General features: G+C 38.5%; 1 protein-coding gene across 3 annotated transcripts; it reads left to right on the top strand.

Moving 5' to 3' along the window:
* On the top strand, positions 1-26,586 carry PAXBP1 (PAX3 and PAX7 binding protein 1). 3 transcript variants are annotated; one of them, XM_030477639.2, is made up of 18 exons: positions 1-550; positions 2,204-2,332; positions 3,959-4,132; positions 5,292-5,513; positions 6,133-6,236; positions 7,072-7,292; positions 8,237-8,426; positions 13,188-13,311; positions 15,604-15,703; positions 16,147-16,262; positions 18,214-18,413; positions 18,936-19,080; positions 19,269-19,390; positions 20,155-20,231; positions 20,495-20,561; positions 22,215-22,361; positions 22,759-22,913; positions 25,011-26,586. In XM_030477639.2, exons 1-18 carry the CDS (start codon positions 13-15, stop codon positions 25,126-25,128), a joined length of 2,949 nt encoding a protein of 982 aa, XP_030333499.1. In that variant the 5' UTR covers positions 1-12; the 3' UTR covers positions 25,129-26,586. The 3 variants fall into 3 exon arrangements, 2 of the variants coding, with proteins under 2 accessions (XP_030333499.1, XP_030333498.1); XM_030477638.2 differs by having other exon boundaries at positions 3,956-4,132; XR_003990279.2 differs by lacking the exon at positions 20,495-20,561 and having other exon boundaries at positions 3,956-4,132; positions 25,011-25,536.

Genomic DNA, 26,586 nt, shown 5'->3' with positions numbered 1-26,586 from the left:
GCGGCGGCTATCATGCTCGGGGAGCCGGGCCTGGGCCGCGGCGCGGGGTGGAGGGAGCGGTTGGTGGCGGAGCGGTCGGTGTCCGGCGGGATGTTCCGCAAGGCGCGGAGAGTGAACGTGCGGAAACGGAACGATTCGGAGGACGAGGAGGAGGAGCGCGACGAGGAGCCGCCGCAGGAGCCGGCGCCGGAGGCCGGGGCGGTAGAGGAAGGGGCCGGCGAGGCCTCCATGGCGCTGGCGGCGGGCCCCGGGCTCCTGCCGCTGCCCGCCGGCTGCGTGCCCCTCGCGCTGCCCGGCAGCCCCGCGGCCTTCGCCTGCGCCGCGAGCTACGGCGCGGCTCTCGGCCTGGGGCTGAGCTTGACGGGAGCCGATAGGACCAGCCTGGGGGCTCTGCCGACGGCCGCCCTCCTGCCCCCCCCGCCGCCGCCGCCGCAGCAACAGCAGGGCAACGGGCTGCCGGGGACCGGGCGTCCCAAGGAGAAGAAGCGGCCGCGGGAGAACAAAGAGGTCCCGCGGGCCAGCCTGCTCAGCTTCCAGGACGAGGAGGAGGGTGAGGCGAAGGGCTGTCCGCCTCTTGGGGCCCGGACAGCCTGCACCGGCCTCCGCCCGGCGCCTGCGCCCCCCAGGAGAGCGGGCCTCTAGTTTTGCGTGTTTTTAAGGCAGTGGGGTTGCCCCGTGTGGGGTGGGGGCGATGGGGGTTGCACAAGAGGGGTATAGCCCTGGGGGGTGCGGTGCGGCGTGGCGGGGCAGGGAGCGCCCCATCGGCAGTCGCCTTCGGCGCCGGGCCCGACCCGGCTCCTGCGGGGCCAGCGTGCTCCCAGCACGGCGGTGATGTCCCGAGGGTTTAATGCCGGTATGGCGGGGCAGATTGCCCCTGCTTCGGTGTTGCTGGTGCCTGCCTGTTGCACCCGTGTGGCTTGCTGCTCAGGGCGCGGGCTTTACTCTGACCTGGGTTCATGCGGCAGCAGGTACGAGGCCCAGCCCCTGCGCAGCCGTCCCCGTCCGCCGCAGAACCTGCAGCGCTGGTTGGGGGCATCCTGGCGGCTTGGTGCCTAGTTTGTTTCCATCTGATGCGCTGGTGTTCACAGGTTGGACTGCCTGTTATCCTAGCAAACTCCATGTGAAGCCACCGGTGCTTTGTTGCAGAGTTAGTTCATCGAGCTGTCCCCGAGGTTTTGTTAGGCTAACCTTCACAAATGGTGGAAAAAGTGGTTGAGCAGTTTCTGGACTAAAGCTTTTGTAAAAATAACATAATTGTATTTGTACAGTGCTTTAGGTAATAATTCTGCTGGGTTCCAGCAGGTACCATGCTCATGAATTGGTCTGTTCACACTCAGTCTGATTGTGGATAATAGTTATTACCTATTTAAAATTATCAAAAAACACTCCTCAAACTCCAGAGTTTGTGGCATCCCAGAAGTTTAGGGTGAATAAAATGAGGAATGTATTTTTCTTACACCCTTTGTCAGCAGGAGAATTATTGAATTTTCTTAGAAGGAATTGTATTGTAATCATTTGGACATTGATTTTAAGACCAGTGATTTGAAATCTTGACAGAAACACTGGAAATATGGAATTACGCTATAGACTTAAAAACCCCAGACACTTGTGGGTTTCCTACATTAAACTTTGATTATTGATTTTATTTATTTATTTATTTATTCATTCCCCTGTGCTGTTTAGTTCTTAAACTTACTGCATACCTTTTGGTAGGTTGTAGTGCTGCAGGTGTTTGAACTGGTAGTACAACCAAAACCAGCCATTCCCTTACTCATTAATTGTGTGTATGTGTGGCTGTGAAAAGACTTGACCCAAAATGTTGTGGCTTCATGTTGTTTTCTTCGAAACACGTGGTCACAGTGAAGGATGAGCTTGGTTTTGTTTGTTTTTAAAAAGAAGGTTACTACAGTTAGATAAAAGTAGACCATGCGTGTACTCTGTTGTGTAACTTCTGCCTTATTTTCTGTGTCCATGCTGTGAGTGGGATGAATACACATGAAAATGACCACAAAAAATGAGGTAGACATGAGTCCACATGAAAGGGTATGGGACTGGTTTTGTTGCAACAGTGCAAATGTAAAGTCACCTTAAATTATGTTGTTAGTGGCATTTACTAAGTTCTAGGTACAAAATTAACAGATTTAATAGGTAAGTATACTTCTTGGCAGGTCTAATGTAATGTTTTCTAACTTCTCTTTTAAAGAAACTGAAGAAGTTTTTAAAGTGAAGAAGTCAAGTTACAGCAAAAAGATTGTAAAACAATTGAAGAAAGAATACAAAGAAGATCTTGAAAAATCAAAAGTTAGAACAGAGGTCAATTCTCCAACAGATGGTAACTGCAAAGCTAACAGTACCTTTTGTAATGGAAAAGATTAAGTCCTGTAGACACAAATTACTTGTTTTCAGGATGAATTGTTAGTCTTCTAGAGGATTTAGCATTTAGAACTGAGGCATGCATTGTGTTCATTTAAACCTTACAGATGTTGTTCTGAAGCTGATAGAGTTCATGTGGAAATGAATGTAGAAGGATGAAACTTGTCAGCTACGTATACAGTTGCCAGTAGACTGCAGTAGTTTCTGTATTGCAGCTCTGTTCATGTCAGATAAATTTCTCCCTATGGAATTAAGAAGGAATTAAATTAGTTTAGAAGTGTGTCTGGTGCTTATCTGGCACGATGTGTCCTTGTAACACATCTTGAAAAGGAAGATTTTGGGATAAGCAAGAGTGATGTTCTTTGTTATTAAGTAAATTATTCAACAGCTGCCTATTTGAGGACTTGGATCTTAGACTTGCTGATTAAGATGACAGGATGAAAATTTTGGAGCAGAAGGATCTTTTAACAATGTACAGTCCTCCAGAGCTTGGGGTGGAGCCTGGGATTTATATTTCATTGTACTTATGCTATTGGTTTTTGGGAAGCTCATTGGTAAAGTGTAATGATTCCTTTTACAGTTAGGGGATTTTTTGTGTAGAGTAGTAACCTACAGTGCTATGAGCACAAGCTGAGAGGCATATGATCTAAAGATAGCAATGGTATAGCTGAAGCATGTGAGACTTGAACATGGTCCCGTGCAGAAAATTGCCCTTTTTTAAGTTAATAAAATTAGTTTTTAAAAAATCTTAAATATTTTAAAAAGGCTTTGTTTGCATTTAAGAAACCCACTGGTTCTTTTTTATTGGAATCTTTAAGTTGCCTATGCACTGGTGTGGGGCATGAGCCAAACCAGAAATTATCATTTCTGTGGCTAATGTTCAGGTGATCTATGGAAACCTGGATCTTAATTCTTACTTCAGTCAAAGATCCTTCATTTTGCACACAGCTAGTGTATGTTTGTTTTCTGTTTGTCTGTTTTGCAGTCTTGGTAGTTGGTTTGGTTATAGTGCAAAGACCTCCTGGCTGCTACTGAGTCAGTAGTCTGGATTCTCTAAGCAGATGCCGAAGTCTGAAAACTCAGCTATGTGCACCTGGAGTTCTCATGCATTTTTTTTACATAATATTTATACCTGCTGCCTGTGTCTGCATGTTACCCACCTAATGCAGGGTAGTGTTGCACCCAGCCCAACAGGAAAATGAAAGGGTTCTTTTGAAATGAGTCTGTTCATGTGGAAAGATTTGTCGTAACACAGGCAACGCTTTCTAATTACATGCGTAAGAGGCTGTGTGAAGGTTGCACATATGATCTTAATTATTGAGTTCCCTCACTTTTTTTAATACTTGGCAATATAGAGAATGTTTAGTGGTTGATGAGGTGTATGCTTCATCAGATTTTATTTTGAGAGTATGTCAGTGACTTAATCACAGTTCAGGCATATTTTACTAGATCTAGAACAATGAAATTATCATTTTTTACTTTTGGTTTTTAGACCTTAAAAAAACCCCAACCAACAAAATAAAACAAACTTTTGAGTGATCTTTATAAAAAGAGTAAAACATGGGCTTTGTTGTCTTACCAGTAGAACCACCACTAGAAAAGACAGGACAGATTAAGGATATAGGTCAAGAAGATGGGACTGCAAACAGTGAGCATGGTGAAGAAGAAATGGAAGTTGAAAGTGAGAAGGAAGAAGAAAAACCCAAAGCTGGTGGGGCTTTTTCCAGTGCTCTGTCATCACTGAATGTTCTCCGCCCAGGTTGGTTTTGTAGTATGTCTGATATGTTAACAACATCTTTAGCCAACTTTTACAGGAGACTGAGAGATTAGGAGATACTTTCCAGCAGTGTATCAAGCATCTGGGAATTCAGAAAACTGCTGTTTTCCAAACCTGTTCAACTTTACAAGCCTTATGAGAGAAAATGTTTTACTACAGTACGCTTCATCTTGATGTCAGAAGCAGGAATTTGTCTCTCAGTGATGACATGAGGTTCTAGGTCAGGCACTGAGGCCAGAGAAATCAGTTTGAGAAAGTATTTTTGAAACTGGTTTACAAATTGTTAGCTAACCCATGGTAGCGTGCTCTCCACAGCCTCGGCCATGTTTCAAGAGAAAAAGAATTTCCTAGTTGACTCCCAAATAATTCTTCCTTACAGGGGTAGTTGCAAAGTAGTGCCATATGTATGTTATTGCATCTCTAAAGATGCTGCTTGCTTGAATAGAGTATCTCATGTTCAAGTATAAAGAGAATCTGAAATTTAACTGGTTTTACATGCCTAATCAAAGTAGTGGTAAAAATTGTTTCAAGAAACTGATTTTGGGGGACTATTCTTTATAATGACTTACATAAGTTGGATTAATTTTGTGTTAGACATTTCAGATTTTTTATTTATTTGTTTTTAATTAGGTCTGCTTTTCTTATTTTTCCCTCAATTGTACAATCTTCTCATATTAGCTTTGTCCAGTTTGGTGTCCCCTTAATCTCTGAGCCGTCATCATCTGTTGAAATGGCCTATGGCTTTTGCTCATGCAAAATAAAAAGAGTCAGGAGCAATATCAGGGCAGGAAGTGACCCAGTCAAGAACCTCGTTTTCTTCCTCCATTTGCAATGGTCAGCTCCTGTAAAGGACTTCCTCTTCTTAAGGAATATTTCCCATAGGAACATCAAGCTCCTGCAGTTATGGCATGAGCTGCTGGAAGCAGAGCTGGGCTTTTTGGGAATATCCTAGCTTTGAGGGTTTCTGTTCAGAAAGTTTGCATATGCAGCATATAAGTTGGTTGCAAATGTTTCTATGAGTATGGATTTTCTTTGTCACATTTTTTTCCATTTGCGAAGTTGATTTGATAGGTTGGCAGAGATGAATAATAATAAGTTTTTGTTGCAGTGGTTGTTTAATGGTGCAAACATCTATCTCTAGGAGAAATTCCAGATGCTGCTTTTATTCATGCCGCTAGGAAAAAGCGTCAAATGGCTCGTGAGCTGGGAGACTTTACCCCCGTTGACAGTGAACCAGGTAAAGGCCGCCTTGTTCGAGAAGATGAAAATGATGCCAGTGATGATGAAGATGATGACGAGAAGAGGAGGATAGTTTTTACAGTGAAGGAAAAATCCCAAAGGCAAAAGATTGCTGAGGAAATAGGTAAAACCTTTTAAGAAGGACAGCTGATAAATATTCACATTGTTTCACTGCAAGTGCTCCCATTCAACATTTTTAAAAAACATGTTTTTCAAATGGGCATGAATCTGGAATTGTGTTCCATTTCTAAGGAAAAGTACTGCATAATGGAAATCTGCGTATAAATTTTGAGCACAAACTATGGTCCTGTGCTGAGAAGCACACGACTCTTCTGACTCTTCTGAAACTTAGACTAAGAATCAGTTAGTATTGTTCCTGTACTTTGTTTTTTAGGAAGTATATAGTTGGAAAAGAAAAACATAAGTTCTTTGGTGTAGCGTTCTTCTTGCTGACAAGCAGGTAAAATAACTCTGGAAAAAGAGAATTAGTGAGATAGATATGATTTTAACATTAGAGGATTTTACCAGCAGTTAGTTGCAAATTTACCCATTGGATTTTTTAAGTGGAACCTCTGTGATAATAATTCACAGGCTAGTATCCTTAATTCCTCATGAAGAGGAAAGGAGGATGCACTGGGACGTTCCCACCGAAGCATGGTCTCTCAAGGTTTTGCACTCATGGCCCTTACTATGAATACATTATCTTCTCTTTTTTGTTACCTGTCTGTTTTACTCATGTTAAGGTATTGAAGGAAGTGATGACGAAGCGCTGGTGGCAGGGGAACAAGATGAAGAACTCAGTAGATGGGAGCAAGAACAGATACGGAAAGGCATCAACATACCTCAGGCACGTATTCAGTTGTGAACTCTTTTTGGTTTGTTTCTGCATATGTTGGCTAAATCCATTACAAACTTGAGCAGCTTACAGAAGGCTGTTTCATCTGAGAAGTTTGGTGTGTAACTTCTGATATTCTGTAAAGAAAAATGAGAGGTCAGATTTAAGTATCCAGTGGTATCCATTTCATTAGTCTTTGTTCTGGGTAGATACTGATTGTTTGTGGTGCTGTTAATAGGCATTTGCAGCCTAAACCAGAGCTAGAATAATGCCGCTTTGAAGAGACCTCTGTTCTTGTTTGTCATTGGATTCGTAGAGTCTGTGTAAACAGCGTGTGTTTCTTTGTTTCTGTATCTTGCATTGCAGCTCAGAGTTGGAATTAGTAGCAGGTTGCACCATATATTGCCTGTGCACTCATAGTGAAGTTGCCACTCAGTTTAAGAGGATAGTTGTCTTTTAAAACAAACAAACAACAACCAAACCCACCACCCCACATTTCAGCAAAATCACAACGAAACACACTGACTCTAAACCTGTGTCATTCTATTAAATAGTCATAGCAAAATCTAGTATAGTCCCAAACCCTTGGTTATTGTTGGAGTTATAGGCTGGTTAAAATTGTCATTTCATATGATAATACAAAGATACTTAAATGTGTCCATTTAAGAACGTGCATCTGGGTGAATTTGTTTCTGTTGGAAGTTCTACACTTAAATTCACTTGAGAATTACATTTTGTAAATGTAGCTGCCTGCATTTTTTGCTTTATAACATATACGTGATATGAAAGGAAGTTTCTCTTTTCTTTAAAATCTAATAGAGTACAATTGCATTTTCTCTTTCATTAGGTTCAACCAAGTCAGCCTGCTGAAGTGAATAATCTGTACTACCAGAACACTTACCAGACACTGTCTTATGGTTCATCCTATGGCATTCCATACACTTACACTGCGTATGGATCATCGGAAACCAAGTCTCAAAAAACAGATAATACAGTTCCTTTCAAAACTCCCAGTAATGAGATGACTCCTGTTACTATTGATTTGGTAAAGAAACAGCTTAAAGACAGGTAGGACAGACCATCTTTTTAGACTTAAAGACCTGTCCCCTAGCTTTCTGTTCCTCGGGTGTCTTTTAGTCTCGGTGAGCAAACACAGAGTTTCATCGCTGGAAAAGTACTGACTGGCACATCCATTAAAAAAAAAAAAAGGCAAACAAAAAAGGCTCAAAGTGAAGATGACATTGATATTTTTTTCGAAAATCTCCTTGGATTGCTTCTATGGAAGTGAAGCTTTAAATATGAGGCCATTGATCTTGTTGAAGACAGGTCTGAGTTGCATCTTCTGGACACTGCACAGGCTTATAGTCAAGAATGGAAAGGCCAGTGAGGGGTTTAGCTTATCAAGTTGCATTCCTTTAAACTGAATCAGATTTTTCGCCTTCAGGAGACAGTTTAAGTTTTAGTGTATACAGGGGTTTTCTTTTTGGTTTAAACACTGTAATCTGCTTGTCAGGTACGCAAAAGGTCCTACCGAATGAACAACCCAATTGCAGTGAGAAATCATTTGTAATGAACAACTTGCACTTTACATGTCTTCAAAATTGGTTTGTATGCCTCTTGTAGTGTTACAGCCTTTGACAGTGCATTAAGTTAGTAGAGGAATAAGTCTGCTTTGTATAAGCTCTAGTTCTCCCACCACCACCACCCCAAACCTTTCCTCCCAGTTATACTTTTGGGCCAGCCTTGCACTATTTTACCACCTCCTGTAAAAAGCTGTAAAAAGGTAGTGGACAGTGCAAGGCACTCAGCATAGTCTAGAGAATTAATTTAAACCATTAGTCTTGCTGTATATTTAGACAGGAGAGAAAGTGGCAGATAAAAGTTAGAGAATATGTCTTTGCAGTATTTCCCGTATATAGACTTGGCACTTGCACTGTCTGTTTAATATCTCAATGGTCTGAAATAATACAGACTTTTGGATGTAAATTTGCTATTTATCCGTTGCCCTTCAGGTTGGACTCTATGAAAGAATTGCACAAAGCTAATCGGCAGCAATATGAGAAACACCAGCAAAGCCGAGAGGACTCTACCAAGGCAATTGAAAGATTAGAAGGGTCTTCTGGGGGTATTGGTGAACAGTATAAGTTTTTGCAAGAAATGCGAGGGTATGTCCAAGACTTGCTTGAGTGTTTCAGTGAAAAGGTAAGGATGAAAAAACATTCATCTTTTTTCAAAAAAAAAAAAAAAGGGGATTCTTAGTACATGCCAAACACCATCTCCTTCTCTTTGCGAAAAATGCCCCCTGAGAACATGTTCTTCTAAAGGTTTGGTTATTTGAGGGTTGAAAAGATAATTTGTCATCATGCCAAATTGGTTATCAGAAACCAATCTTTCACAGTGCAAGAGGTCACTGACTTTAGATTGCCTAAAACAAGTTTTAGGTTACATGTCGTTAGGATTTTGGTAGATACTCTGGCATTTCAGCTTTACTCAAGATGTTACTTTTTACTTGTGTTGGATATCAGGTTAACAAAAGTAAGGGCCGAATTGCAGCGTTGTTACTGTGTTCATAAAGCAATCCAGAAACTAGCAAAGACTTGTATTTTGTGTGTTGTTATAAAGCTTCCTTCTGCCAGGCAGTTTCCCATACTTGGTATTGCTCTTGTGTCTGAAGGAGAGAAGTTTTAAAACTAGTGTAGCTGTATGAAGACACCTAAACTTAAAAATATACTCCTTTCATGTAGTGTGATGCTTTTGTGTATGTCTAACTTGAAAACTTGGTCTTTCTTTCTTATGTTATTCATTATGCTTTAATTATTTTTTGTAAATATAACAGGAGCTCCTGAAAATATATATATATGTATATTTATATATATATATTGCACACAGGAGCTGTAAAGTTCAGGTAGCACTACCTAGGCTATTCATTGTCTTCTGACTTGAATACAATAGCATTGTGTCCTCTTAATATATTAGTTGTCATAATTACTTGAGTAGTGGAAGCTGTTTCTTCCCTAGCTTGTTAGGTGTGAAAGAAGAATATAAAAGCATTCTGGTTGCTAATTGGGTAGACAGGAATTGTCCAGCGTTACTGGTATTGGGAGAGTCCCATCTTCAATCCTGTAAACTGAAGAATAGCTGTATCGTGAACCAAACCCAGGAAGTGTGGACCAGTTAATTCAGCCAGCTGTTTGATTAGTTAAAACAGGTATTGTTCACTGAAGAAGCAGTATTCCTGAGTCTGTGTTGGCATTAGCTGTTGAGGGGTAGTAAAGGTACTTTCCTTTTCAGCTGTGTCAGTGCTGGTTGCTCAGATGTCTAAATTCCTTCTTAAAAATACCTTTTTATATTCTTTTCTGAGATAAATTTGTATTTGAGAAGACAAGTTAAACACCTGTATCTCTATTCAGCATTTGCTTTCTAAAGACCTCTTGTTAAATTTCTTTTGGGGTAACTGTAAGCCACGTCTAGAGGTTTTCTTTGATAGCCCATGCTGTCTTCTTCAAATCTTTTCTTTAAACAAATTGTTCTAGAAGGCCCCATTCTGAGTATAAACCAAGCCTTTTAGTCTCCCAGATTTTGTATAAACTGGGATGATGACTTACTGTGAAGTAATAGTGTAACAATTTCAGTTCAGTTTGTAGAAATGTTATTGACCTATCTAGCTATACTGGTAAATAAGTACATTCCAGCCATTTTATAGCAAATTAGCTGCTGATAATTTAATAAACAGGCTTGTTGTAGTTGTTCTCTTACAACATATCTTTGCTTTCCAGGTAGGTGGTCTTTTAAGGATTCTACACCCAGACACCTTCCTCACCCTTCCCACCCTCCCCATACCCCACTTGCCATGCCAGTCCATTGAACTTTTAAGGTGTAATTTTTATCATCTCATGCTTCTTAGGGGCATTCACAGAGTTTTGCTGGTTTTAGTTGGAGGCTGCTGCAGTACCTGTATGTACAATGAGTTGCAAAATTAGGAGGTGATGTTAGTTTAACAGGAGCATTTCGTTTATTATGATGTCGTATATATTCCTCAGTTCTTTGGCCAGATAATCTGTTTTGGAATTTGGTGCTTTCAGCAGGACAGAAGTACTATCAAATTCAAAACCAGTAGCTCACAGGACACTGCAGGGCTTTCTAAGAAGGAGGGGATAGAGTGATAAAATCGGTATCAGTTTTTATTTAAATGAAATAATGAAGTGCAGCAGGACAGTAAATTCTTCTTTGAGTGTAGAAATAAATTGCCTTCAGCTTTTTTGTAGAACCTGTGGCCCTGACTACATATTTAAAGTGTGTATGTTTATAATTCATAATGTATGTAGTTGTAATATACATAAGTATATAAAATGTGTATCCATGTGTGTAATAACACTGTGTGTGTATATGTGTGTGTACATACACACATGTATGAGCTCTAAATATGTATAAAGCTAGGTCCCTCCCTATCCTTTCAAATATGATGCTTTGATGCTTTCTCTTCATTTTATTGGGATGGTTATTAGACAAATTCACATTGGTACTGATCTGAATGAGAAAGTGGTTTGCTGAAGAAGTACTAATGGGTTCACAATATACTTGTCTACTCCAAAAGAGTCCATTCCCCTAGAGTTTTCTTGTATGTCTAATGACTTAGTTTTGGAGAACCAAAAGCAACATTATAAATTAGACTTTCTTCCCCCTACCCATCTTATTTCTGCACCTATTCACCATTCTGAATCCTTCATGACCCCCAACCAAGCAAAACCATGTTGTTTTATTCTGTTTTGAAGAGAATCTGAATGTTAGAAACACTTTGTTCATTTGTAAGGTGCAGCGGAGAGTATAATGAGGCAGCTCTTAGCAAATTTTAGAAACAAGCAATAGAAAGGTCAAATCTTCTATGATTCCCCCCCCCCAATAAATGATAAAAGCCAGTGGAGCGGGAGCTGCTTGCATGACTTCCTTCACAAGTAATTCCTGTCAAAATTATGCTTTCTGAGAAGGCTAGAAAGTGGTAACAGTGTCTTTACATTTTGAATGTAGGAATATGCAAGGGATACAGAAAGATTGAATTGTTCTGAGCGTGTCTGACAGCACAGTTAGATGAACAGTTATTTTACCTGCAAAAGCAGATTATCAAAACACAGTGTGTCAGAGAGGGGGACTGTAGGTTAAAATTATGCTTGTCATCTAAACATTCAGAGGGCTTTCCACTTTACCTCTTAACACTGTTTACAATGAAAGTGAATTAAAAAGAACCCAAACCACTGAATTTAAGGTATTGACTAAATAAAACAATAAATGACAGCTGTAGCTTTTTAGTAGTCAGGGAAATTGTCAATTATTCATCAACCACAGTATTGATTATAGAAGAACAACAGCTTCTAAGTCTCTTGTGTTTTAAGTAGGAAGTGTTTTGAGTGGATTTATGTATCTGAATACATAGTTGGGGTTTTTTAATCCCGAGGCAATTATAGAAAAAACTCCTAGGGATGTTTTGAAAATTTCGTTTTATTTGTCAATTTTAGAATTCCTCGTACACTCCTAAGAGAAGAATCTATAGTTTTTGTGGTAATCTGCAGTAAAGCTAGTTGTTTGGGGTTTTTTAACATTTCTGTTTCCAAAATTGTCTTAAATACCAAATACACACTTCCAGCGCTGGGATATTGCGACCTTCAATTTCTCTCTACTCTGTTTTCTCCAAAAGATGTGTGTATTTTGAGTTGGTGCAGAGTTGCTTTTATTTTAATCCCTGCAGGCCAGTTTATACCACAGAGCACTAATACTTCATCCTTTTGATATCTCCTCTGATGTATGTGTCATTATCAAATAGCTGAAATGACCCTGTAGCTGTGATCTCACAATCTTACATTTTACTGGAGGAGTTTCTTTAATAGCTGCTGAGTCACGTTTTAAATTATATTGGGAAACAATTTCTGATTTTATCTTCTGTTTTGGAAAAAAACCCACCTTAATTCTGGTTGGTAGGCAGCAATGAAATATTTGAGCTAAAAGGCTGTAAGACTGTGGACTAAGCACATGTCTCGGAGGTAAGGACGTAAGTGTTCATACCAAAAGGAGTTGCCTTTCCAAATTAAGAGACTGTGAAAGTTCTCTTTTGCATCTGAATATTTATAATAATCTAATCTTCATTTGTCCCAGGAAGTTAATTTTTGCAAAAGTGTGCAGCGAATCTGACATATTTAATGTCAGGAAATTTCTAGATGTTTCCACATCACCCATTTTTTGTTATAGTTGCTACTGAAATTTAGTCCACTTTGGGGGGCAGGGGAGCAAAGGCAAAGTGGCAGGTCTGGTCTGGCTTTAAGTCTGTGTCATTCAAAGGTTATACTTAATGCATAATGCACATGAATTGTACAATTTTAATTTCAATGATTTTACTGATTTGAATTACCTGTTGGCATAACATGCTTAGGCAGCAGTTTATTGCATTTCAGTGATAGTATTTCAGCATAAGCTAATGAGAGTTACAGCAAACCAAAAGCTGCTGGCTTCAGGAGGTTAGATTCATGTTGGGGTATTTTTACTGTATACAGTCAGGTTATTTTCTCATTAAAGTACAGAATACTACTACATTCTTGTTTAAAAGTAGAGAGGAAACAGAGAGGTCTGAGAGTTATAAGCACCATAACACAGTATGTAATATGCTTGGTAGAGAAGGCAAAGGTACTTGAGGTAACATTTCAACTCTTTAAAATGGTTGTCTTACTCTGTAGACTCACTCAGTCAACAGAAGTTACTTTGAGAATGCTATTTCTGCGGTTAAAAGCTGTCAGCTTTAAATGCATGCATTTTTGTCACGTTGAAATATTTACTGGTCCAAATGATACCAGTGGGTAAAAGGAAACAGTTTGTGCTGCTAGAAGTACAGTGACAGCATTATGCTTCGGAATAGTATGGTACCCCAGAAACTAAGCACCTGAAGAACTTGATATTACGTAGTGTGTTGTATTTTTACAGGTGCCTCTGATTAACGAACTTGAGTCCGCAATGCACCAGCTGTACAAACAGCGAGCTTCCCGCCTTGTCCAAAGACGACAAGATGATATTAAAGATGAATCTTCGGAGTTTTCAAGCCATTCAAGTCAGTCCATCTTGAAGGTTTTTATTATTCATTAAACAACCTTGTTTTACTTAGTATGGCTTAATTTAAATGTAAATGTTTAAAGTATGACTGTCTTAATGTTTATCCTTACTCTTGAGATGGGTAGAAGCAAGTTTAGATAAAAGTTCTCTAATCTGTTTTGTTTTAAACTCAAAGCCACTCATAACTCTTGACTTCACCTCTCCTTTCTTTTGCTCCTAACTGTATTTTCTCTTTCCTAGCACTGGAAATGTATGCATGGTGGCAGTGGTAGTAGTGGTAGCATGTGACTCCTGATTTTCCTCTTGTGTCAGGACTTTTTTTTTCCTAATCTCATCTATAAATTTCCTATAACACCTACAGTTAACTCTGTACAAAGCCATGATGCACTGGGCTAGAGCTGATTTCTGTCTAATGCTCTATTTTGTAGGCAGCATAAGTATTCATTTCAGACACTTAACTGGTAAAAGTAAAGAACTGGAAGAGACTGGTGCCATTGTTAAGAATCAGATTAATATAAAGTGACCCTACAATTTAAGATTAGTCAGTTAAAATACCTGCTTACTGTGAGTGTGTGGATGGGGGATTCTCAATGAGGAGTTTTCTCGTGGTGATTGCTCTTCAGTATGTGAAACTACAAAAGTATAAATGTTAACTTGGATGGAAATACACGTTCCTTGGAGGAGGTTTTATTCAGCATGTTAAATGATGGGTAAATATCATATTATTGGCAGTCATCTTTCTGCTTTGGAGAGCTTTCTGTTTTTAAAAATGGCTTTCTTGTCTGTCCTATTGCTGACATAAAATCCTATAATAAAAGCCATTTCCTATTCTGTCACATTGTGTCCAGAGATGAAATTTTGATAATACCATTAGATAGAACTTACTGAGGGTGATAGTATTAGGGCATCAGAGCTGGTCATCCCTTTACAGAGTGGTTAGCATACATGTTCCCTTTAGGACTTCATTTAGAGCCCCAGGCATCACATGTAGGCCTTGCAGTTTTACTATGAAAATGCTGTTGTAAAAATTAGAAACCTAATGTACTAGAAACATGCTTCCTAAAAGAAGCTTAGAATGGATTATTTTAGACTGGAATTTAATTATGGGGTGGAAATAGTTGTCATTGTCAAGGCTGCGTTTTAAAGAGAGATCTTATTTAGTATCTGGGAATCTTGAGAATGAATTTCACTGTATCTAGAAATAGTTCAGTTCTGTCTCTGAAATTACCACAGAAACTAGGAATTGATGCCAGAAGTTGATTTGATGCGTGTACAGACATAGACAATCTGCTTTTCTTCATGCAGTGTCAGAACACTAAAGGGCTAGAAGTGAATATAAGTTTGTCTGTCAACTTTTGCTTTATTTCTATGTAAAGACAAGCAGCTGACCTTGGAATAACATTTTAAAAACTGGACAACTGATGGCTTCATCAGTATGTTAAGGCTCTTAGTAGTTCCAGTATGGATTTGGAATACTTACATAGATCATTGTTAATATTTTTAATGATGGATTTGTAAATACTTTTACTTAGAAAATTAAATTTACTCTGAAATTTGGGTAGGCTTTTGTTTAAATTTTGATTTTTATATTTTAGTGGGTGGGCTTGACCACTGGCTAATATTCAATCCACTTCTAAAATTTACCTGAAAAGGATGAACTGGAAATACTTTTGTGTCTGGCTGCTGGTTGACGATCAGCTTCATTGGTTAGTGGTGGTGTTTTCTATAATCAGGAACATCTATAACGAATTACAGCTTTAAAAGAGGAGGGAAGATTGTTTATTTTCCTGTAGATTTTGGTGTGTTTAAAACTTTAGGCAGTCTAAAGCATATAAACTTCAAAACCACTGTGAATAGAACTCCCAAATATCATATATTCCTGCTCTGGTGACTCTTCTCTGCCTGCCTTTTCGTTCGTTTTCTTTTCAAAAGATACATGGTGAGCGTGTTTATGTAAGGAGCACCTTTTGTTGTGGAATTTTCAATTTAAGCTATTTCTTTTAAATGTTAACTTTTATATAGTTGGGCACTGTTGTGAGAGGGACGAGAATGAGGTATGGTGAAAACTATTTGTTGTTCAAGTGGAGGTTTTTCCAAACCCCGCTACTTCCTCTTTTAACCTCTGTACTTGCAAATTCAGGCTTCTGGGTGCATCTTTTTTTAAAACTTCAACTTTCTACTTCAAATTACTCTTAGTTTAAAGTAGGTAAAAGGCTCTTATGAAACTGCCTGCAACACATTTATATAATCATAGATAAGCATTTTAATTTTCATCCATCTAATTTTACAGATAAAGCACTGATGGCACCAAATCTTGAATCTTTTGGACGAGACAGAGTGATCTATCAAGAACAAGTAAAGCGCCGGACTGCAGAAAGAGAGGCTAGAAGGTAAAGTACTGAGATTTCTTGTCCATTAGGAGTCTTTGCTTGCTTGCAGAATACAGTTGTCCCGTGTGACTTACTAATGTAAGTAGCAATGTTTGCTCCTTCCCTGCAAAGGGAAGAAACACTGAAGCTGGGCAGGGGTTTTCTTACATATCCCAGTTTACCATGCAAGTATACAAAACAAGGCTCCATTACGTGATACTGATATAAAGTCACTAAAAGAATGCATAGTAAACCCCTTCCATATCTGTCTGGTCTCTGCTGATTTCTCTTCCTTCCATTGTTTGAGGCAGCAACATAGACGTGGTGATGTAGTGAAAGTGGGGGGTTTTTTAGCCTGGATTTCCCTGCATTGAAAGCTATGACAAGCTTAGGTGGGTCTGTTCATTGCACGGGGGGGTAAAAAAACCCAGTAATAACTAGTTTATGCTGCTGATCTTTTTCAGAGCTCGTCGTAGACAAGCAAGAGAGCAAACTGGGAAGATGGCAGATCACCTTGAAGGCCTTTCCAGCGATGATGAGGAAACTTCGACGGATATTACAAACTTCAACATGGAGCGAGGTTAGCAAAGCTACTGAAGCTTTATGTAACAAAATACAGAAAAATTGGCAGAAAAAAAAAGAATTGATCCAAATACAGCCCTATCCATATATTTCACCATATTTTGGAGGAAGTTTGGGAACTGTTCTTTGCTGGATCATCAATGTGACCAAAACGGTCTTTTTTCACCAGGCTGTTGTGCAGCTTGCAGCGAAGTACCTCATCCTTACTGAGATTCTCCTTAATTAAAACATTCTTTTGCTGGCAAGCAGTAAGATTTTGTACCTTCAAGTGGATACGGTCTTCCTTCTACTGTGTAACATAGTTTATCATTCTTCAAACATCTGTTTGTTTTACATGTGAAATTCTGAAAACCTCAGTGATTTAGAAACCTTTAGAAACCTTTTTTCCTCTTTCACAGCAGCAGTTAAAATACATTTCCAGTGATTGCTGTGAAACCAGTAGTGAAGAAAGTGGAGCATCACTATAGTAATCCCGTACCCTTCTTATCTTGAACCTGAGTACAACTGTAATTCTCTCTGATTAAGGAGAATTTAATCAGTTTAGAAGAAATGTGGAGAAGGGGAGCAGCAAGGATCACACATAAAGAGTTGCTTATGTTGTGTATGAAGGAGGATTAAACAGTTTTACAATCTTCAGCTAGGAGAACAATGTTGACTTTTCACAGTATGAGAGCTAGGGGGCATGAAATGAAGTGGTAGGATTGGTTTAAAGTAAACAAGTCACTTCCCACAGAGAGTGTAATAAAAATGCCAAAGTCATTGCTGTAGGAGGCTGTGGAGATCCAAAGTGTGAACAGATTAAAAAAGCAATTAAATGAACTGTCTAACGGTTGGATCCTTCAGAAGTGCAAACAGTTTCCACACTTTTAGTTGCTGGCTGACTTACCAAAATTGTGGGTGCAGGGAGAGCTCTTTGATAAACAGAGCAACTGTTCAGGGTTGTTAGGTGCTATAATTAAGTTTGCTAAGTTAAATGATCTAGATTAAAAATTCAGCATGGCTGAATTGCTCTTTGCAGCTTGGCACTTTTATGTGTACTAAAGCCTTTTGTAGGAGTAAGCATAGTATTTCTAAAGATTGTTTATTTTTAATCATTCATAGCTCTCATGTTAGTCCAGAATGAGCAGTGAGCTATATGGAACAGAGGGATGCACTTAGAGCCTGCTAACTTCATTTGTAGCATCTCTTCTTGACGCCAGTGTGAAAAGTGTGTTTATATGACATAATCTTATGCTTCCCTCAGGCCTGTCTTTACCTTCTGAGTCTACTACTTGTATTAGTTGTCTACAGGTTACTACTATAACTGAACATTTAAAACTGGCTGCAGCAAAAATGACTGATGAAAATGAAACTAACCCTGGGAAGTAGAAAAGATGAAAGGAAAGTAATACATGGAGAAAATGTTTTGGACTGCATAGAATACTGGTACTGTAAATATAAAACATAAGGAAGGTGCTAAGGGATTGTTATAGTTGCCCAGTTTAACAGCTATGTTATGTTCAGCAGTACAGCATGGTGTCTGCCAGTGCCCTCTCAGTCTGACATGCTGATTCAGTTAGCTTATCTGAGTTGCCCCCCTGTACTTGCACGCACAAAGTTACAGCATCATTTGAGTTGGAAGGGACCTGGAAGTCCTGACCTCCAGAGCAGAGCAAGGCCAGCTTTGAAGATAGATCCACGCTTGAATGCAGCCCAGTACGCGCTAATTGTATGAAACATTTAAAGCAAGACCTGTGAGACCTGTGATAAAATAGTACATCAGAGGCTAATCATGTGCTCATGTTTTTATTACTGTGTATACTTGAGGCAAAAGTAACAGAACTTTTAAACATGATGGTTTTTTTGCTTGTTTATAGAGTTTGCTTATGCCAGTGAGCATCAAAGTCCCTCTTGAAAGAGGTAGTATGGGGAATAGGTGATAAACTTCTTACTCTTTCTCTCCCTCCCAGATCGTATATTGAAAGAATCCAGCAAAGTTTTCGAAGATGTTTTGGAAAGCTTTTACTCAATTGATTGTATTAAGTCACAGTTCGAAGCTTGGCGCTCGAAGTACTTTGCTTCTTACAAGGATGCCTACATTGGCCTCTGTTTACCAAAGCTGTTTAACCCTTTAATCAGACTTCAGCTGCTTATCTGGACTCCTTTGGAGGTAAGGTCCTCTGCAAGCAACTTCTACGTAAGCTTCTATACAGTGGTTCTTTCACACTTCTGCAGAGCAAAGTAAATTGCACCTTTGATGTGTGTTTCTCGTAAATGCATGTTCTAGGCAGAATATTTTCGTCACTTCTCAGGAATCAGGCTTGCCTCTTGTTTCTGAAGGAAGTAGTGTCATTGCTTCAGAAGTAGGGGAGCCAAAGCAGGTGAAGTAATTTGCCCGCCCTTGTGCCAGGTTAGGAGACTGTTTGGTCCTGAGGCACTATTTCTTTTTTTGTTTAATTTCCAGTGCAGATGAGTATCTGACATGTAAACAAAAAGCACTAGGTTTGAGTTGTGCTCAATTGCTGCTTGCCCTGCCTGCTAGCATACCTCCTAAAGTGTTCTAAAATCGCTTTGTTCTGTTTTGTGAGTATATCATACTTGCATATATACTACTCTTACTTCTTTTTTTTTCTTTAATGTGTTGACTGCACATCTCTATTTAGAAATCTAACCTCAATTCTTTTCTCACTAGGGCAAGTGTCGAGATTTTGAGACTATGCTGTGGTTTGAATCATTGCTGTTTTATGGCTGTGAAGAACAGGAACAAGTGAAAGATGATGCTGATATTTCACTATTGCCTACCATTGTAGAGAGAGTTGTTCTTCCTAAATTAACAGGTATAGTCTTGGAAAGAGAATGGGCAGAAAGAGGTGTGTGTAGAAACTGACGTTTGTGCTTTCAGGTCTTACTGTTTTGTAAATTATTACTAACTAATTTACTAAGTACTAAATTACTAACAACTAGCTGTTGTTAGTAGTTGTATTTGAGCATTTGCAAAGTGGAGCAATTCTTTAATCTCTTACAGTGATTTCTGAAAATATATGGGATCCTTTTTCCACAACACAGACGTCCAGAATGGTAGCAATTGTACAGAAACTAGTAGATGGATATCCTTCAGTGGTGAACGCAGAAAACAAAAATACACAAGTAAGTTGTTTTGTCTTAAATGTCTTGCATAAGTTGAGAAATTTGAATATATTCTTTCTACACTATATTGGAGAACACAGCATGCTCAGTGAGGAGCAAGAAAGAATTTTGCAATTATTTGATGCTCTGCAGCCTTGTCAGGGAGAGTCAAGTGGTGATAAATTAGGAGGAGGAACTTGGTGAAGTCTCCCCAAAATAGATGCTAGAGATAAAAAGAGATATCAAATGTACTAAGACTTGTTGACCTGTAGTTTTGCTTTAAGGGTCAGCTACAAATAGTCAGGCTTTTCTCTTTTTTAGATTTTTGTAACCTTTTCAAATGTATTGCCTTGAAATTTGATTGTTTTACTTCTGTGAATACAAGAATTGATGTCATGAGTTCAGGTGCCGTAGCTGATGCTGTGTATGAATTGCTTTTAGAATAGTGGAGATAGGCCAAAGCGCATGTGTATGGAGAAGCTAGAAGACTAAAAATTACAAAAGCCCTGACTTCCCAGAAGCTAATTGTGTAGCCAGGCTTAACTATAAAGTAGTTCCATTGCCTTCAGTTTTTATTGAAAGCACCAAATTTCAGCTCTGTTAATTACTACAGGTTTCTCTAAGATTTTATATATATATATATATATAATGTGCTTAAGTATGTATGCCTTCTGTGTGGCTGTTAGGGTCATAAATGTTCTTTCTTGCTTTGAAAATCAATTTCTGAGTGGCTAACTACTAAGCAGTGCATTGGACACTTTAAAAAATGAAATTATCTGTTTCAGATGCTTTTAAAGGCATTGTTGCTAAGAATGAGGAGAACACTAGATGATGATGTATTCATGCCCTTATATCCAAAAAAGTAAGTTTGCTTTCAACTATGGTGTTAGACCTTTATTTGCAAGTTGATGTCTTCTGTCCATAGTTAACAGGGGTTTTTTCCCAGTATGGTTCACTGGCTGGATACAGGAGATATTTCGTTATCATGCTGTGAGGATTTAGCAAAGACAAACAGGATGGAAGGGAATATTTACAGAGATGAACTGTGTTGGGGAAGGAGGAAGCCAGCAAACTCCAGACAGAGGTGGTCTTGGTTGTTCATTAAAGAAATCTCTTACTTTCCAGCATCTTAGAAAACAAGAACTCTGGTCCATATTTGTTTTTCCAGCGTCAGTTTTGGTCCTCTGTTAAGGTAAGTCAGTAAATACATCTGGTAAATCTTTCATCTAGACGGTGTAGCAATGAAATCCCCTTCAAATCTGTGGAAAATGGTAGATGGAAATTGCTTTAACTTCATTTGAAAGAACTCTAAATTAGGGTTCTTAGTCTCTGATAATGCACTGTGCCCTCTTCAAAAAGTTGCCAGTGAAAGTGCCATCATTTTAACTTGGACATTGTGGGTTTACTTAGCATACTAAACCTATATTTTTTTAATGTCGTGCTTAATGTCATTGTCAGAATAAAATATGCTGCTTTTGTTTCATTTACATTGGAATGAGAGAGCTTGGTTTGGTTGGGGGTTTTTTACATATAGTCTGAGAATCTCCATGAAAATAACTTGGCTCCTTTTCAAAAGCTTGCTGCTATTTGTCAAGTATAAGAGCATTTGTAATCTTGAGTTTAATTGAAACGATAAAGAGTGCAAAAGAAAAAGTCTCTGGGTGTGGAACGTGCAATACAGAGTTTGTAAAGGTCTGTAAGAATCTATGTTGTAGTTTATTTTCAATAAAAGGCTGTGAAGTAAATTAATTCCCAACTACACAGGAAAGTAAAGTATGAGTCATAGAATCACACAATGGTTTGGGTTGGAAGTGACTTCAAAGATCATCTAGTTCCAATCCCACTGCCAGGGGCAGAGACCCACAGTGATTGAGCTGCTGATCTCCATGATTGTGCAAACAGAACTCTTATCCGGAATTTTCTATTCAAATTGCAGCAGTGAGGGAGACTGTATTCCTAATAAGCTTCCAGTCACTTCATTTACTTAAAATATTTGGCACTGAATTCTTTCACTTTGAAATAAAAGTCAACTTCATAAATGCTGCCTAGAGCAAAAAATGCACAAAGCTCATTTATTAAAATGCTGCTGTTAAAAGTAAAACAGATTGCTTGTTCAGGGCCCGTGTGTCTTTAAAGGGTGAAATTGTCTGCTTCTGGCACTATCTATTGGAGCCTGGGCAGCTTAAAACAGTGGTAACAGCATAAATACTTCTACTTTAGGGAAGCATTAAAAATACAGCTCTCTTGCACTAGCAAGTCAGTTACAGCATCAAAGATGAGCAGAAATAGAAGCTGGGAGGCAAGTGCTTATTTACCATTTCCTGATGAGGTGCCTCAGCTGTACACTGCTTGCTGGGTTTATTTGTATGAGGGTAGCAGCAACTCTTCACAGGCCACACGCCAGTGGGGAATAACAGCGGTACAGCTGGCTTAGCCAGCATCCCTGGTGACACTTTGTGTCTCTTGTGCCTTGGACGTAAGGGTATGCTGGGGCTTTCGTTGACAAGGTTGCTGTGAATTTGCCCCCATATGGCATATGCTAGGCATCACTTGGCTTGACATTGACACCAGGTTTTGAGAACAAGATGGCTTAAAACTTTAATCCTTATTTTATGATTTCTTGTGCAAAACATGAGCAAAGTTGAGATGGTGGTGGTGGTTGTATGAGAATTCACAACACTCTAGGCTGGTGCTGTATGGATCCTGAATAGTTTTGAAGCTAACAGAAGGCATATTTCCACTGCTTGGCCATGCTGTTGAATTTTGAAAAGCTCTAGAGTGTTTGATCAATGTCCTTGCTTCAGTACATTTGTAAATACTTATTTTCCCTGTGTTGTATTTTCAGTTATTAGGAAACTTTCTCCAGTGGTATGGAATCCTTTCAAACAAAACTCTTCAGGAACTGTCAATAGATGGTCTGCTAAATCGATACATACTTATGGCTTTTCAAAACTCTGAGTACGGAGAGGATAGCATTAAGAAAGCTCAAAGTGTAAGTAAAATGAAACCGTTTAAAATGATTTGTAATTGAAGGAAAAAAAGTAGTTAAAACTTTAGGTTACCTATAAAATCTTGGCTTTCATATCCCAAAGTTGAAATGTCAGTGAAAAATAGAAATTTTTTTTTTTTTTTAATACATAAAACAAAAGAAGGAACCTTTTCTGGCTCATCCTTGTAGATAGTTCAGGTATAGTGTTGGTTTCAGTGGTTTACTGCTTGAATTTTGAATTTTTGGATTTTTTTTTTTTTTTTTTTGGTAGGTTTCTCAGTGTTTCACTCAGTTGGGCCTTGTCACTGCAGCGTTAAGCGGCAGGCTTCACAAATCATGTTAGATAGCTTTTAAAGCTCTGTTACGTTGTGTTTAACTTTATTTTTCCTGTTATGTCTAGGTAATTGCCTGCTTTCCTAAACAGTGGTTTGCTAATCTAAAAGGAGACAAAACTATTTCTCAGCTAGAAAACTTCTGTAGATACCTTGTTCATCTGGCTGATACAATTTATAGAAACAGCATTGGTTGCTCTGATGTGGAGAAAAGAAATGCGAGGTAACTTACTTTGAGTTAACGCAGTTGCAGTTCTTGGTGCTTTGTGTTGTTTTGCTGATGCATTCAAACATGGGTAAATATCTTTATAGTGCTGCATGTCTTCTGAAACTTATTTGAATTCAAACTTAAACGTTATGCTATGGTAGATGGGGAGATTTTTAAGGTGTCAAACTGCAGCTGCTGGAAATCTTGAAACATTTGTAGTATGTTTTGCACTGCTGCTTAGTGTCACTGATTCTGGCAGATTTTGTAGCTATTGGTTTTGGATTGTTCCACCTTGTGAGCCTGTTGCCAATTCCTGCATAATGGCTTCTAAATTACAAACTGTGCTTTTGTATACAGTACAAAAGTTCTGACTTTATTTACACAGCCAGCTGGATGAACCTGTTTTCCACTAGATCAAAGAGTCATTTGACTGGTATCTGATAACCAGCATAATTAAAAGTTCGGATTAGATCCATAAGTGTTTCTGCTGGCCAAGTAACCTGAAATGGGTGTATTGTTCTACACTCATAAACTTAAAAAACAAGTTGTTGCACTGATATGCAGGACTATAATGAGACTGGAAGATTGTTTATTCCTGTGCTGTGGCATGGGAAGCAGAGGTTTCAAGGCCAATAGTTCTGTTGTTCCAGCAAACCTGAAACCTGGAAAGACAAACCCCCTTGCTACCTGCATTAATCATTCTTGAATTTGCTTGAGCCATTGTTGAATTACTCTTCAATTATTGAGGCTCTCTAGGGGATTAGATCCTTTTCCCTTTTTGATCTTATGCACAGCACTGAATTACAGAGTCAGAAATTCCCCTTAAACCGTAGCAGAGAAATCTTGGTTACGAGGGTTGGGTTGTTCTTTTTTCTGGTGTCAATTTTTTTTCCAGTTGCTGTGTTGGTTATTAAACACTTCTGTGTTTAGAGTCACTTTGGCTGTGACATATGAATCATCTCGTTTTCAGAGAACACTGAGCTTTGTGCCACACTAGGTTGCTTTTATCTGCTCTCAGGTTATGCCTCAGAACTTTGTGTCCAAAGTATTTTAGGAGCGTCACATACCAACTAAAGTTTCCCCATGATTCAAATTCCAAAAGGACTTGTTACTTCTTCATTTCTAAAACCAAAATGCCCTGCCTAGCATGATACTGGAATTGAAATGCAGGAGTTGAGAGAGAATCCAGTAGAGATTAAAACTTTCTCTCTTTTGTTAGACTGTTCCTAAATCCGAAAGAACTTTCTTTTCCAGCTGGAATGATAACTTGGTAAAACTTTTGCATTGGAAGAGAAACATCCAATTAATTTTTTTTTTTCTAGTGAATTCTAATATAATTTCTGTCTTATGTTGTCCTACTTTTTTCCTGGTATTTAACAAATCTATTGCCATTGCCCCATTAAGCAGATGAAGTAAGTCTGCAGCAGAAATGAAGAATGTCTTATCTTTTCTTATAAAGCCTAGTACAGTTGTTTGAACTAAAAATGCATTCATTCCTGCCAAATGTATCTTTACTTATCTCTAGGTTTTCCAAACATTGGATGCTTTTTCACAGATCAGCTAAGTTAATTTTTACAATTGATTTTAAACTTCTATTGTTTTTAGTGAGACCAGTCTAAATTTCATGTCCATCCTCAAAGCAAGATACCAGAATTGTTCTTGACAGCTGAAGTAGTACAGTCCTCCTGACAGTTAGTTCACTCTTAAGCTTCCTAGATTGACCTGAATTGTAATGCAACCTTTTTAAGGCATGCATTAAAGCATACTTGCTGCCTTGATTTTATTTTCTTTTTTGGGTGAAACATTCATCAAGAGAGCTGTGACTCATTGCACAGTACCATAAGTAATCCAAGACTTTCTCTTGAGATGAAACTGCACCTCATATTAAACCATATCGTATGATTAATTCCTACTCCCAAAATACATTTTTCAATTTCAGTACAAAGTTGATACCCAGCTGATTTTATCAGACTGAGCAAGGGGAGCAGAGGATGATGTGAAGTTATCTGAAACTGATTTGCTATGTAGATTCATAATGTAGTCTTCTGCTGAAATATGAACTCGTGCATGATCATTCCATTCCCGTATTGACTTCTCCTTCCTCTTTTTCAGGGAGCACATAAAGCAGATCATAAAGCTTCTAGCAAGTATCCGAGCACTGGATCATGCTGTGACAGTTGCAAATGATCACAACGTAAAAGAGTTAAAGATTTTAATAGAAGGAAAGTAGACTTTTCTGACAACTCATTTTGAGCTTTAAAACCATTCCTGATGTGTAATTTATGTACATATGTAAAGTTTCTTAAACTGTAAAGTATTGATCTTTGTTTTAATACAAAGTGCATTCTTATATACAGCATCCTTTAAAAACAGAAAAATAAAAAATTACTTCTTTGAAAACAAAAATGGAATCCCAATATTGTCATCTTTCCAGAAAGCAGATTTTCCTTAAAGTTTCTCAAAATCTTGTTTACAAAAATACTTTGTACCCATGATTAGTAGTCATCTATCTTGGTAATTGTTCCATGGTTAACTGGAATGTGTATAATATATTATGTGTAATACAATGTATGCATATATTTATACCACCACGTCGCTTTCACACTGGATATAGAGATCATGTACTGTTGGAATAAGCTTTTCATTTGCTCAAAAATACTTATTTTGACAATAAAGTGATCAAATTATTGGTCAAAAGGGCTGTCAAAACATTCCAATATGTGAAAATCGTTTGAACTAAATAGTTGAGACGCTTTCAAATGGAACCTGACCTTTAAAAAGCAGCTGCGCTGCACTCAAATTGGAATAGCCAAAAAATCTTTTGCATTCAGAATATGGAACACTGAAGACTGTTCTTAGAACTAAAACAGGAAGTAAATCAGATCTTAATAATTTTTTACTAGAGGCATACAAGGAGATTGTTGTATTATACTTGTGATTATTGCACATGTATATATGACAGCACTTCCTAAGCCCCAGATACCTTTCATTTTTTAGGAGTAATAGCTTACCCATGAACTCTAGACACTTGTTCCTTGCGCAAGTTGGTTAAATTCACTTTTTGTGTCTTTTGGGTTTTGGGGGTTGGGTTTTTTGGGGTGGGGGGTGTTTGTTTTGGGGGGGTTGGTTAGTTTTTGTAGCTTCATACATGGAACCTGGGTTTTTTTCTGATCAGTATGGCTAAAGATATCAAGCAAAATGAAGGTGAAGAAAATTTTATATCCCATGATTGGAAGTATTCGTAGTAAATAATCAAATGGTACACTTCCCACCAAATACCATCTAAGAATAGTCTTTAAAAACAAAAAAAGGCATTTAATTTGAATGTAAATGAAAAAGAAAACACTTCTAAAATCCGATGATTTACATCAGAACACCATTGGGGTCCAAGGCATGGGAATAGCTGTAATAGCCTTGGATTAAGAGCTATTTCCAGGTGTGCCCTACTCTTTCGGGGAACTGTAGCAATAAATTGGCATACTGAATAACATAAGAAATCATTGTATTTTATGCTCATGTCATGTGGTATGAGTTATTAAAAATGTACAATTTGTAACATGCGGACTTCATTCGGACACTGAACAATTGTTTTTCTGAACTGTTGGGATTGATGGAGTACATTCAGAAATACCTGCTTTTGAAAAATTGTTTCAATAAACTCATCTGTCAAGGAGCTGTTGCAGTGCAA

Source organism: Strigops habroptila, chromosome 2 (genome assembly GCF_004027225.2).
Source record: "Strigops habroptila isolate Jane chromosome 2, bStrHab1.2.pri, whole genome shotgun sequence".
Taxonomy (NCBI): Eukaryota; Metazoa; Chordata; class Aves; order Psittaciformes; family Psittacidae; genus Strigops; species Strigops habroptila.
This window is presented reverse-complemented; position numbering and strand designations above follow the sequence as displayed.